Source organism: Melanaphis sacchari, unplaced genomic scaffold (assembly GCF_002803265.2).
Source record: "Melanaphis sacchari strain LSU unplaced genomic scaffold, SCAv2.0 Contig64_pilon_pilon, whole genome shotgun sequence".
In the NCBI taxonomy this organism is placed as follows: domain Eukaryota; kingdom Metazoa; phylum Arthropoda; class Insecta; order Hemiptera; family Aphididae; genus Melanaphis; species Melanaphis sacchari.
In genome coordinates, this window is record NW_020271462.1 from 2,365,365 (window position 1) to 2,380,454 (window position 15,090).

Below are 15,090 nucleotides of genomic sequence, written 5' to 3' on the forward strand. Positions count from 1 at the left end.
ACGTTAAGCCATTAATTATAATACATAAAATTCTGAATTTTTCAAATATTATTCTAATACATACCTTTTATGTCCTTCGTTTTTGCTACGATTAATTTTTTTATTGCACGAATCGATAAGGCTTTTTAAATAAAATAAACATGTACGAAAACTTGAAAATAAAGGATGATGAGAAAGAAGACACAAAGATGTTAGAGAATATAGATCTTGAGATTCCTGAAATAATGAATAATAAAATTAACAATTTTTAGCTGTGGCAGTTGTATTAACATTTATATACTTTAAGTTATGAACACACACAACTGACAAATTTATTCATTTTTGGATTACAAATAAAAATACATAATGTATTTAAAACTTCAAATACTTCAATTAAAATAAAAAACAATTGAACACTTACTGGTTGTGATGAAATATTTTGTGTAACCTTATCGTTTGTTTGATTCGTGGGATATTCTTGAGACATTGATTTGCAAAAAGAAGTTGTAGAATGACTGTATATAAAACACATTAATATACATTTTATTTATTAATATTAATTCATATTTTGAAACAAAATACATATTTTAAAATTCGTAACTTGTTTTATTATAGTCACTAAAATAAAGAAAAATAATTTAATGGGTTTAAGTTGAACATTTTATTTGTATACTTGAACTACTAATTTTAATAGAAAATCGTGTTTAAGTTAAGTTTATTCTAAGATGATTATTGTAACTTATTTAATGTTAGAGTACATTATTAAATAGTTACCTCCTAACAATTATTTAAATATACACACTAACTAAGGCTAATTGAAATTTTCAAAAATAAAAAATGAATATTTAAAATTTAATAAAATTTTTTTTTTGTATTAGAAGAATCAAAATTAGTTTTGTATTTTTATTTTCAAAACCTAATGTTATATTTATTAAGTTATCTTGAAGCATTACCATTTCAAAAATACCGAAGAATGATTGTTTTGTGGTTTCTTTACATACTGTTCATCATTAATGTTTAAATTCTTTGAAGTATTTGTAAAACATTGACCGACACGTCTATAAAAATTTACACACACGCCGTACCTAGTTCGGGCTATTGAAAAAAAATATTATCAGACAAAACTTTCAATAAAGTTCAAATAATTGGACTATACTAACTTGTATCTTTATCTGTTAGTGTAAATACAAATGATGTAACTTTGTTCGATTCAGATCGGCTATGCTTGAAGGAAACACATCCTTCTGGTTGACAAAAATATGACATTGTTTCTGGTAATATAAAATCTTTATGATCTTCTGCTGGATACCGGCGAAGTAGTTCTGGATTCTAAAAATATCAAAACCATCAAGTTAATATTTTTCATATATATGTTTATAGATTATTATAGGTATACTATTTTGTAATAGAATAATTATTTTTAATCGCTTTCCTTTGAAAAGCAAAACTTTTAATAGTTAGGTAATAATAATAAAAATAATAAAAATAGCTAGTGAAACTTATATTTTAAATATAAGGAGAAATTAATCTGTGTTTAGAATCTTGACAATATTATTTTTAATCAAAAAACTTCCAAGTAACTCAATCTATTAATTTAAAGTGTTAACTTTTTAATAAATTAAACATATTTTGTTTTTCTTAGGAATTGATTCATTGGACTTTAAGATAAAGGTTAAACTTTCGAAAAACTAAGAAAATCTAACTATCTGTTCTTCAAGCGTGCATTAAAATTAAATTATTATTAAAATTTAATTTAATATTTTATCACGAAACAAATATTATACACCCGATATGGTAGACCCTAAACTGTACCTATAGGTTATTTAATTTATGTATGTACCGATTAGGTTATTTTCTTCCATGATAAATATTAATGAAAAATAAGATGCATAAATTATTGTAGATATCTACCTGAATATAAAAGTTGTCATCATTACTGGATACCGTTGAACTATCTCCGCTGTATTCGTCATTGTTGGTTCTATTGTTTTGTAACTCGTATAAAGAACTTCTTTTTGAAGAATTGGGATGAGCTCCGACAATAGCTAAATAGTCGATCAGCCGAGGGCAAAAGAATTGGCTCTCGCTCATAGCACGTAAGTGTAATTTTTTTGAACAATTAAAAGGTATTTTTGGATAACTAAATGTACTGTCTAAGCAGTTTGTATATAACAAAAATATAGGAGATTATCACAGTTTGGAGTGTTTGTTTTTTCTTACGTATTTATATAAATATAATAAGTATTGCTCAAGTTTAGAGTTTAACAAAAAAAGAACACTATGAAAAATTCAACATGTACTTATACAGTCGTGAGATCATCACCGGATAGCCCTGCCACCGAAGTGTTTGTATCATAATAAACAAATTATTATGATTTAAATATTGATGACTGTTATTATGTTACATCGTTAAAGATATTTTTTTTATAAATCTTTGCAACTGTAATTAGACAGTATTTCTGATTTGTTTGGAAAACATCTTGATATTTTTCGTCTGACATAATCAAGCATTACAGCCGTTCAAAGTTGCATGAATTGTCGACTCTGTAAAAATATTATTTAAAATAAAACGTTATTAATACAGTAGTAATAATATAATCTTGTTTATGGAAGCTTAAAATTATTATTAATGTATTTTAATACATCTGTATATTTAAACAATTCAATAATAGACTAATACAGTTTAATAGTATTTATGTTATGTAAATTTTCAGAAAACACGTAAAAAAATGAATAATAATTTATGTGCATTAAAATTGCATGAAACATCCTCATAAAAAAAAAAAAATGCAAATATTATGCGTTACGAAAATCTTAGTATATTTGAATATACCCATAACATTGTTAATGTATGCATTTATTTCATGGAAATTTTTCAAATATGCATTTATATACAACAATAAAATATTTAAAATATCTATAATATTATGTTTTTCATAAAAATAAATAATAATAAAATTACATAAAGACATATAAACGAAGTATATATTACCTATTTTTAAAATATAATATTATTCTGAATTTTATGTTTCATGTGCGTAATATAATGCTTAAAATTGTTAAAAATATATAAATTAAATAAATTAGATCCTATAATCTATATATGTATTCATTCAACTATCTTTACTTGAAAAGTTAAATAACTTCATTAACAAACTAAACTAAAATTTAATGCTTTTTTTAATAATAGTATACCTAACTTTGATGATAGTCATACATTTTTAAGTTTGAAATTTAATTTTAAAATTATATTTTAATATTTTGTAAATAATATTTTCTCTGAAAAGGGGGTTTATAAATCAATTCTGATAATATTAAGTTACAGAAAAAGTGATGAATTTTGAGGTTCAAATAAAAATTATGATTAGTTAAATAATGAAAGTGGATAATATATTTTTTAATATATTCTCTAATAATTGTAGCTTAATTTAGTTTTATTAATTTAAATTATAATACTATATTGTATTAAATTCATATGCTAGCTAATTACAGTAGAGCGACGATTATCCCAGTGGAAGACATAAGTGTCAAAGAGATAAGTACAAAAAAAGTAGTATCGTACAAATGCACCAAAATCTTAGGTAACATAGGTAGGTTACTTAAATTTAGAACTAAGTATATCATTCAAAACCTCTAAACATTTAATCTTAATTCTTAATTGACAAATTTATTATCTGATTACGATAGTTTGTCACAGTCAGTGTGTGAGCAGTTTTGTGTTATATAACTAATTGTTATTACCTATTTTGTAAAACTTTGTGTATCATTCGTTAGAATGAATTTAAAAAAAATTATTACTAATAAAGGTGTTGTGTGCATTTTATTTATAGATCAAAAATATAGATTTGTACGAGAAATGGCCAGCGGTAATGTGTCATTGGGTGTACCAAGAGAAATAATAATTGTGCAATGGAAGAAATACCAGGATAATGAAATAAATCGTATGGAATATGTAAAAAAAAAGTTGGATTAAAAAATCAACTAATTAATTAAAATTATATTTATTTATATGTATACTATTGACAATTTTTTATGAAATCAAAACATCAAACGACACCTTTGGTGCTTATGTCATACGTTGGGTATAACAGGTATATAATATTAGATTGGCGTTTATGTCCTACACATTTTGGCACAAATGATATGTAATTTTTGTACTTTTGGCACTTATTTTATACAGTCGATTATCCGCTCTAATTAATTTTCTAGTTTTTTTTTGTCATTAGTTGAGTCTGTCTTTAACGTATATGATGACATACTTTCTTTTTTATGTTTTATATCACCAATAGTTGATTTACCTACATTATAAAATTGAGCTAAAGAAGATCCGCTTTCTTCTTTTTTGAGTTTTTGTATTATTTCAATTTTTGTTTCAGTATTAAATTCATTATATTTTCTTTTGAAGCCCACTTTAATTCAAACGTGAACTGTGTAATCGATCACGTTTACGAACTAACTAAATATATATTTTACATTAAAATGAATCGTAGTAGATAATAAAATAATCTTGTATTTCATAATATGTATATATATTATATATATATATATATATATATATATATATAACACGATAAAACGAACATAACGAATGATACAATTAAATTAAATTAAGCTAAAAGTAAATTTGTACAACAATTTTGTAGTGCGGATAATTGACGTACGGATAATTGACGTTCCACTATAATTTATTTTGACATAACTAAAAAAAAGATAATAAAACAATGTTGATTATTTTTAATACTTATATTTGGACTATAATAATTTTTATTTCCGTTAAAAAATTATATGTGTAAGTATATTATAATGTTAGTTAAGATTATAGATATTAACTAAGTAAACTCATAATTCCACTCTTTAATTTACTATAGTTATAGTTGGCATTTAGTCAAAAAGTCAAAAGTCTAATAAATGTTATAATAAGTCATTTCATATTTTGAAATATGCGTCTTTTTTATGAATGAAAATATTTGATAAAATCAATTAAAAATTAAAATTATTTATGTAATATTAGTCAATTTTCAATGTTATAATACTATCTGCTTAGATATAATTTATAGTTTGTTCAAATAATGTACAAAGTAAAAAAAAATCCTAAAAAATATTTCATTATGATTTTTAGTTTAATGAATATGGTAAATTTTAAATAGGTGGTATCAGTCTTAGCTGAATCACTGCATGTGTGGGTTGTATAGTAGGTAATTTATAAAACAAAAAAAATTTAATTTTACATCTTTTTATATCTGGTGTTCAAAAAAAAAAAAAAAATCTAAAATAGAGTCTAGTATGTCGTTTTGCTAGAGCTATAATTATTTATACTGTAAGTATACTTAAATAAGTAATTAATAATTATACTAATTACGAATAGTCATTTTATCAAACATTTAAATTGTTCTTCGATATATAGGCTTTTTTTTATAATTAATTAATAGTTAGTGTAATAAAATATATTTTCATAAAGTATTTATAAGTATCTCTTTTTTATTAAATGTATTAAATTTACAATATATTATATTTATCAAATAAACTTTTAAATCTTAATATAATATAGATTTCTAAGTCAACATTGTGATAGCTATTTTTAACTATTGTTTTTTTTATAGCATTATATTTTGATTTTGAGTCTTCTTTTTTAAGGTAATTATTTGTATTAAAATAACCTTGTTTGTTTTTAACTCAATTGGTTTTCTTTTTAAGTTTTAAAAATAGATTATTTTATGTCAACGATAATAACTAATAAGTTACTTACAGATATTTGAATAATAAGTTATAGTTTATTATTTTTATAAAGTGTTTACAACGCATCTCGCCATCTCCTAAATATAATGTTCTTTTTAATAGATTCTTCATTATTTATTCTTTTTAAGCAACACATTCAGTAAAAAAAAAAATCCATATATATATATATATATATATATATATATATATATATATATATATACAATAAAATTGTTGTATTCATTATTTTATACTAAAGGTATTAATGGTATTATGTTTAAAATCGAATGAATGGTACAATTAATATAGGTAATTAAAATATAATACATGGTACCTATTTAATTCGTAAAAAAAAACTAAAGATTCAATATGTATCATCTAGTATAAAACTGCTGAACGATTGATCCATACATATAGTTACAAATAAATTATAATTTATTAACTATTACGTATAATGTATATCGTATACGGTAATAATATTATATTGTCTTTGACGCCCGTCACGACGTCGCCTGTCCGTTCGCGGGACAAAGTTCGAAATTATATGTATGTTTAATATTGACAAATTTAATTTTATCCATAATACACTGCTTATAATTTAAATACGCTTTTAATCTATTAACCTGACAACATCAATTTTCCAGATCATGAATTGAAAAAAATAAAATAATTTTTATTAGTTTTATTAGTTGTTTAGTAACATGTCTACAAAATTTTTTTTTTAAATTGTAATCTTTGGTTTTTCTAGACACATTCAGATAAGAATCAATTTTACTTAATATTAATATTATATAAAATTTGAGTAATTTTTACCTAAAATAAAGGCACGGTTATATACGTATTTCAGCGGTTAATAAGAAATATATTTAATACAACTTTATTATTATAATTTTTATTTCATAATAAATTGGAAGTAAACAATGTTTATTAAAGATGAATTTTCGTTTACATCAAATATTGACTAAATATAGTAAATTAATATACGACATTAATAACATTGTATAGTTTTATTTGAATAAAGACTAGGTAGGTGGAGGTAGTTGTAAATAAATAAGAAGGGTACAAAATGAGTTTTTCTGAAAAAAAAAATATTAAATAAGTTTAGAAATGAAACCTAGACTATATGTTAATTTATATTGTTTAAAAAGTAGAAATTACTTTTGTTTGTCTACGTCCGAACAGTGATGGCGTTCAACAAAAAATATTTCAAGAAATGGTCTCATAAGAAAATAAATTGGAAATTCTAATATTATTTATATTGAGTTAAAGAATAATACAATTCTATAGAAAGCATGGTCACATATTTGAATTCTACCGTCTAGTAAGTTACAGCCTGCAGGTGCATAAAATACTCTGCTTCAGTAAACCATAAATAAAAAAATAACGACAATAAGTATTTTAAATAACATTTTTACTGGAAGATATTATAACACTATTAACTTTATATTTTTAATCATATCGTTAATTATTGATTAAATTATGTATATTTTAAATAATTTTGACAAATTAATATTCACTTTCCCAGTCTTCGAGACATTTATATCACCTAAAAATGCCTATTTTTTCATACACTTAGCACAGAATATTTCTTAATAAATTGACGGAGAAAATACCATAAAATATTTTGATTCAAATTTATTTGAAGGAAAAATACTATTTTCTAGAAAAATCTTAAACACAAAACACAAATTAATTTTCTATACTGTAGTATAGAAAAGTATAATACCATTGACCAAGTTATACTAAATATTCCTAATAAAATATTAAACATAATAATCGCATGTTAGTCTTGTAATTTGCATCAAACATAATAAGTCATTACATGTTATAATATAATCGTAAGCGTCATTTATAAATTATAGGTACGAAATTTAACGATCCAAGTATAAGAGTGATATTAATAATATTACGGATTCTTTAAAATATATTTTTTTTTTAAAATGTTTATACTTTGTATTTGTTATTATTTTTAGCGTAATAAAGTCATTTTAAAAGTTTTTTTTTCAAAATTTGTAGTTCATACTCCTTATAATCACTGGGTCTTATTCAGTTTTACGTTGATGTATATTTCAGTTTGTACCTACATGATGAAAAAATGAGGTCTAGCATCTAGATACACGTGTGATGCAAATATCTGACAACTAAAATGTAAAATTAAAAATATACCTAATTACACAAAATATTGAAAAGTTGCGTTTTATATTAATAAAGTATGATAAATTAGGGTTTTACTTTAGAATATTTCTATTGATATTTTAACTTTATTATGCATAATAATAGTTACAAATGACACTACCTATAAAAACAATGTTTATTAACATAAATATTTTTAAATTAATTTTATAGATGTATTATAATATTATATAATATAGAAGAAATAAAGAGAAGTAAAAAAAGAAAACTTCGTACGTCGTGAGAAAAATTGTCAATGAAAAATAAAAATAAATTTATAATTAACAATATTTAGGTGGTAATTAAAAAAGTTGGATTTGTTTTTACTATTATATAGTTCTTTTAATTATTTTTGTTACTGTTATGTTATCGCTGTCAATTATTTTATATTCACTATATTTTGATATCAAAAACAAAGTATATGCTAATTAAAATAATTAATAAATAAACTAAACAACATCAACTAATGAATATAAATAATGAAATTAATATTTTTATAAACGTATAATAGTATACCTAAGCTATCAGTGAAAACACGCAAACACAACAGTTGTTGAAACTCATTTTCAGCATTCAATAAACATATTATTTAAAAATACATTATAAAAAAAATTAATTTTTTTAAATTAATGATAAGGCCTAATTAAATAAACAAAATAATAACTTCTGTATGGTGCAAGGTGGATATCCACCTTGGTATGGTGAAATTCAGGAAAAATACGAATGATAAGAAATTAGAATGTTTTCATAGATACTTATATTACTTACTTTATTATTATCAGATAGTAAAGAAAAATAATATTAATATGATTGTGGACTATATTATATTTTATATAATAATGTTGAATTCTATTAAATAATAATAATTATTAAATTAAAATAATAGTGTTATTTAAATTGACTTATAAAAAAATAATAGTCATGCTGTTATATGTATGTAATGTCTTAGGTAAGTACCTATATTTGTTGTCTAACATAAAATAGTTTAATATTTAATTTTACTTCACAAATTTAGAAATTAAACTTAATTATGGAATATATAAATATACAAGTATTATAATAATAACATCTTACTAAATAATAAAATACATATTAAATGGTATTTATATTATACGATCATATTAATTATTCCAACCTGTGAGATACTCATACTTTTTTTTGTAAACTTTTAATTTTTGTAAAATTTGCAATATGCGCATCATTAAAAATGGTAAATATTAATTTTCATTTAAGTTTATCTATAATAAAGTGTGTCGCCATTGGGTGGCTTCTTTTCACACGCGTCACATGTTGAAAATAAATATAACAGCATACATGCTTATTGTAAATTAAATTGTTTATTTTAAAATAAAGTTATAAAAAAAAGTTGATCTTTAAATGATTTATTAAGTGTTAAAAAAATTAATTCGATTACTAAAATTACTAAATTATAAGTATAAACCATATATAATATTATATATTTTAATTTATATATATTATCTATCTATTTATAGTTTTTCATAAATATACATTCTTTTTAAAAAAACATTAAGGAAATTACTTTTGTCATAGACACTTTGGCATATACGAGTATATTTATTGTAGTACCTAAATTAATATGCGGGTTCTAATTAAAAGTTGCAGTTTATAGATTATAATAATAATACTCATAGGAAAAATTAGTATATATTGACACGATTAATAGGTAAGTAATGTATATATATTTAAATGTCTTCGATAGAGGTAAAATGTTATCGTATTTGTTTTATAATAAATAAAAACTGAAATTGATGTAAGTGGAAGTTTTATGAAATATTATGTGTTGTATACCTAATCAATAATTAATAATTTTTATTTAGATTGTAAATATTAAAAAGCAAAACGTTTTTACTAATTGTCAATTGAAAACTTGAATAAAAGTGGAAAATAAAAATAAATTATAAGTAAGATTGCAAAACTACTATTATTTATACATAGATATTAGATACATAATATAATAAAAATGTAATTTAAAAACAGTGCTAAAAGAATCACTCTTTCTAACGATTATTGTAAATATAATATATCCATAGGTATTCAATGTATTCATAAAATAATAATAATTTATAAATATATTATTATTTTTTTTTTAATTCGGGCGAATAATATTTAATAGCTCTCAATAAAAATAGTATTATATTTTTATTTTATACCATATTTATATTGATAAACGTAAACTTTAAAAAAAAAAAAGTCCATGTAGGTATAATTGTATAATATACTGAGATTATATTTATAATTCTATCCAAATTTATATATTAAGATTTGTTTCTTTTTTTTATAAATATTAATTTCACTTACTTATTTAAATAGTTTAAATTTAACACTTATATCGAAAGAGGTTTACGTGTGAATGTCACATTATTAAAGTGTCTGAAAATGAAAACATTTTGCCACTGGCATTCAATCGATTTAATTTAATTTTTTTATTAAATTAACAAACATAACTAAAAAAACTGATTATTCGATTCACTGTTTTTCCTCCATAACGCGCGAGGCGTTCAGTTATACTAACAAATCCAAACACACATCAAACGACATATTATTACGTGTGTATATTGTAGTCAAAACCTTGAAAATATGTAGGTGTAGGAACTGGCGGCCTGTGGTGAGCCGATAAAACAAACAGCAATGAAACTAGGGCACACCATATTATTTAAATTATGACAATTTGCTTGGTAGATACCTAACTGTGTTATGATTAGTATGCAAAAAATGGTTGGTAACAGTTGATATATAGGTATATACTTCCTGTATAATAATTATAAAAACATATTGCCAGTGTATAATACGTGATATGCGAGGTGAATTCTTTTATCACTAAGCAGAATCGGTAAGTATGTTTTTGAAAATATATTATTTAAACAATTTAAAGTTCGTACAGAACAATATTTTTAAAAGAAAAATATTTTTTTTTGGTTTTACTACTTTTTATTGTCATTGGTGTCTTAGGATATTAATTTTAAATTACAATAATGTAATTAATTAATTACTTAATAATTCGAAATTCAATTTTATGAATTTAAACCCTTAGAAAAATATAACTATTGTATTAGTCGATTTGTTATATATCATAGATATTTTACGTAGAAAAAGTTTAGTAGCGCAAAAATATTTAGAAATTTAGAGTAAAAACCTACCCTTCTATTGCTCCACATCACGGTCGCGCTTAAAATTCTATTGATTTCTATCTAATTATGTATCAAAACATTATTTTCAAACACACACACACACACACACACACACACATACACTTATTGATAAAATTATTATTTGTAATATTATGTATTTAGTGTATACCTACATTCTTATTGTCTATTATATGTACGTTATAGGTAACTAAATAAATAAATTGTATACATTGTACCTATAATGTTTCGATGTTTCATAACGACAATGTTTAGAACTACACAAACAAGAACTGTTCTATACGTAAAATAATAGTATAATTTAATCAATGAATAATAAAAAATTAATATTATACCAATTACCTATTCAAGTATAAATCACGCCATATATTAATAACATACAATATATTTTATGTATATGTCAATTTCAGCTTACCGATTTATATTTACAAGTTAAGAATAATATTTTATTTTATTTTACTTTCTAGGCATTCAAAAAGATTATTTAAATGATCGACTACAGTGAATGTTATCTTTTAGTTTATATCTTACCTTATTTTTTGTAGATCTGTTGTAACGTAATGTAAAATAATAAAATGTCTTCAGTCTTTTCAGTGAAATAAAAATAAAACAACGTTTAAATTTGCGTTAAAAAAATTAATTTCAGTATTCCATCTATACCTAGATGACGGAGACCAGCAACTCAATATTGTAAGCGTATATTATTACGGCTAAGATAAGTTCACGGCGGGTCGGTCGGATGCCGCCGAACTTGCGCAATCGCAGTCGGTCCTCGAGAAAATCAATATTAGCCGCCTCACCTTATTGCGTGACCTACACGTATATAGTTATAATGACATATTTTTACGAAATAATATAATTCCGAGCCCGTACGACGATGATCAAAAGTTTCGTTAACGAAACGTGTACCAGCTAGCGGTTTTCATTCACTGCAGCCTGCAAGTTTTCAACGTTGCCATTTTTAAAAATGTTCTCAAAAACCAGTGAAAAAACACGATAAAGAAAGAAACAAAAAAAAAAAAAAAACATAATTTGTATTTATACGATATACATATTGTTATGTGAAGGTGTTGCTTGAAGCTTCGGTTTTTTTTTTGCTATTACATATAATCGTAAAAATATTCAACGACAAATTAAAACACGTAATTAAATAACCATTATAAGAATCCCACGCGTCATTAATAGAAATGTAAAATAAATAAATAGAAAATTATTAAAATGTAATAACTAGATACAAATACTAGGAAAATAATAATCTTTATTATGTTTGACACATTTATATTATTTATAATGATAATATTAAAAATTAAAATACAACACATTTTTATTAATTTAAACATTATTGTGATCATATAAAATATTTCATATACGTACCTATGTAAAGAATAATACTGGAAAAATAAACTGATTATTTAATTGTTATATACATAATATTATATATATATATATATATATATATTTATTTATTTAATATATCAGGAAAGTATTAACTATTGAAAAATGGGAATAATGCGTATGTAGGTTACGCTAGCATTATCTCTTGGCTAAATAATGTACAAACTACGTTTGACATCGGCATTAAAATTTCCACAGAACAATCAGTTTTTTTATTTATAGTGATTTTATGTTATTTATTAATCCAATAAGGTAAATTTTATTAATATGTACTTCAAAATTTGGTACATAATACTTATTGAATATTTTCACAAACTACAATATTGTAATGTCGATAGAAATTTGATTTATTAATATGCTTTTCTGGTGAAAAGTAGAAGCTAGTTACTAAGTTGGTTAAGAGATCGCGTACCATAATACGCATAGACAAACTTGATTCTTATAATTTTAAATTGTATGACTTTATGTATATTCAATGCCATTTTAATATATGTAACTTAATGTATCCTGCAGTAATGTTAATTTAGTTGTATTTTAATCAGCAAGAATATGAGTGTTTAAGACAAAAATAAATAAATATATTTTTAACGTCAAGTTTATTATTTATGTATACTGGAGTGAATATGCAAATATGATGAAAAATATGAATCGGCATTTAAACATCAGTTATCGAGTAAGTTAGTACTACATATTATAGTAACTATAATACGCAGTTGACGGTGTATACAAAATATAAATTTCAATCTGATATTAAAAAATACTTAACTTGGAAAGTTTACTTATAATATTAAATCTTATTTTCTTATTTAGATTCTAAGCGGAGTGATATGTTTCTAAAGATAATAATAATAATAATAATAATAAGAAGAAGAAAAATCGAAATTTTTAAGTAAATCTCGTTTTTGATAAAATTGTATACAAAAAATGGTTCTGATTGGAAACGGTCGTCAGCCTGTATAGTAATACACACCTATATAATGGAATACTCGAATATTTCATGAAATGTTTTTTCGATTTAACTATTAGGTAAAGTTATTTATTTTACTTTTAGTATTATGATAGATCGATATAATTTTTTCCGAAAATATTGCATTAATTACATTGTTAGTATTTAATTATTTTAGTAATACGTAAGTATTTATTATTTATACCATATTATATTATTATCAACTTATATAATTCAAAATTAAATATTTTTTTTTTTTCTGTTAATACCGTAAAACAATAAAAATAGATTCAAAAATATCATAGCGTAATAATATTCATAATAATGTAATATACGTAAAAGTTTAAGCCCCAATGAATAATGTTTTTCAAATTATAACAAATATGTAGGTATCTATTATACTCATTAGGTGATAAATAATATTTGACTAATTTTTTAGAAAATATTGCCTTTAATCGAATTATATAATTGTGTTTTTCGTTGTGATATTGATTCAGTTCAAAAGTTAAGATGTTACTGTGTATATAATGTTTCTTAATAACGTTTACTAATCGCATTACCTACTCCTATAATGAAGGGTGTTTATAATGTTATATATAAATTAATAAATAAGTAAATCTGATATACAATTATTTACTTAATACTTATTATTCACAAATATTTCAAAACAAATGTAGCGAGTCTGAAGTAAGATTATTAAGTGAAATAATTAATACTTAGGAGAGAAATTTAAAATAATTGCTGATTTAAATATTTTATTTAAGTAACCCATACATTTTGTATAATTGATAAAGTGGCGAGTAGGTATATAGTTAAGTAATTCAAATATTTACACGAACAATACATGAGTAAAAGATTAAAATAATTATTATATATTGGTTGATAAAAATCTGACATTGTACATATAGAATATAGATACTTCTATTACTTCTTTACTATTTAACTTCAATATTTTATCTAAGTAATATCTAGACATTCTAGACTATATTTAAACTACATAATTTCCTCTTTTTCATAATTATTTTACTATTAAAAGATGTCAGAGACTGTACGATTCTTACCCGATCGAATGTTTTTTTTTTTATCGATTATTATACTACCGTCGTTTATTTTAGATTCTGAATAGAGCTCCGATATTTGACTAAGTTGATGTAATTGAAAAACGAATATCTGTAAATAAGTAATTGACATTTTCAGAAAGTATTTGTGTTAAAATTATTTACATATAGTATAATTTTCTAAATATTTTGGATGTTTTCGAGCTATTTATAGGCTTTGAAATTCGATATATTTTTTTTTATCAATTGTTTTTTTTTAATTAAGAATTTTGTATCCATTGGATGTTTTCACTTGGATATTTCGGTATAGGATATTTATACCTAATTTCAGTAAGTGTATTATGCACAAGAATATTATTTTTTTATTTTTAACTATTTAAAGCTATTTAAAAAACTTACATTAGTAAAAATATATTCGTCCCTCTTTTTATTGTACAAATGTTTGACTTTATTTACCTGTACTTCTGGTGGTATTAAATGTCTGTGTACCATATTTCACGTCAATGAGGCCCCTTGTGTGGTTAGGTTTATTTGTTAGCAGTATTTTTTTTATCCATTTTATGTATGGGTTATAATATTATATAATTGATAGTTTTACAATATTTTGTTGTGTTTGTACTTTATAGTCATTAATATTACAAACATACGAGTATATAAC

The 15,090-nt window shown here is 22.6% G+C and overlaps 1 protein-coding gene across 7 annotated transcripts in view; it reads right to left on the reverse strand.

Moving 5' to 3' along the window:
* Positions 1–11,748, reverse strand: part of LOC112600409 (MAP kinase-activating death domain protein-like) — a 41,203-nt gene extending 29,455 nt beyond the window's left edge. For 5 of the 7 annotated variants that reach the window (XR_003115000.1, XR_003114999.1, XM_025347608.1 and 2 more), the window contains exons 1-6: positions 11,565–11,747; positions 1,891–2,523; positions 1,140–1,308; positions 933–1,074; positions 401–494; positions 65–216 (exon numbers count right to left, since the gene is read on the reverse strand). Coding sequence is in view for 5 of the 7 variants with exons in the window: in XM_025347608.1 (XP_025203393.1) it covers positions 65–216; positions 401–494; positions 933–1,074; positions 1,140–1,308; positions 1,891–2,070 (737 nt within the window). In the remaining 2 variants the exon portion in view is untranslated. Of the gene's footprint in view, positions 1–64; positions 217–400; positions 495–932; positions 1,075–1,139; positions 1,309–1,890; positions 2,524–10,185; positions 10,353–11,564 lie in introns of those variants that run through there. The other 2 variants (XM_025347605.1, XM_025347609.1) reach the window with 2 other exon arrangements.
* Positions 11,749–15,090: the final 3,342 nt, after the last annotated feature.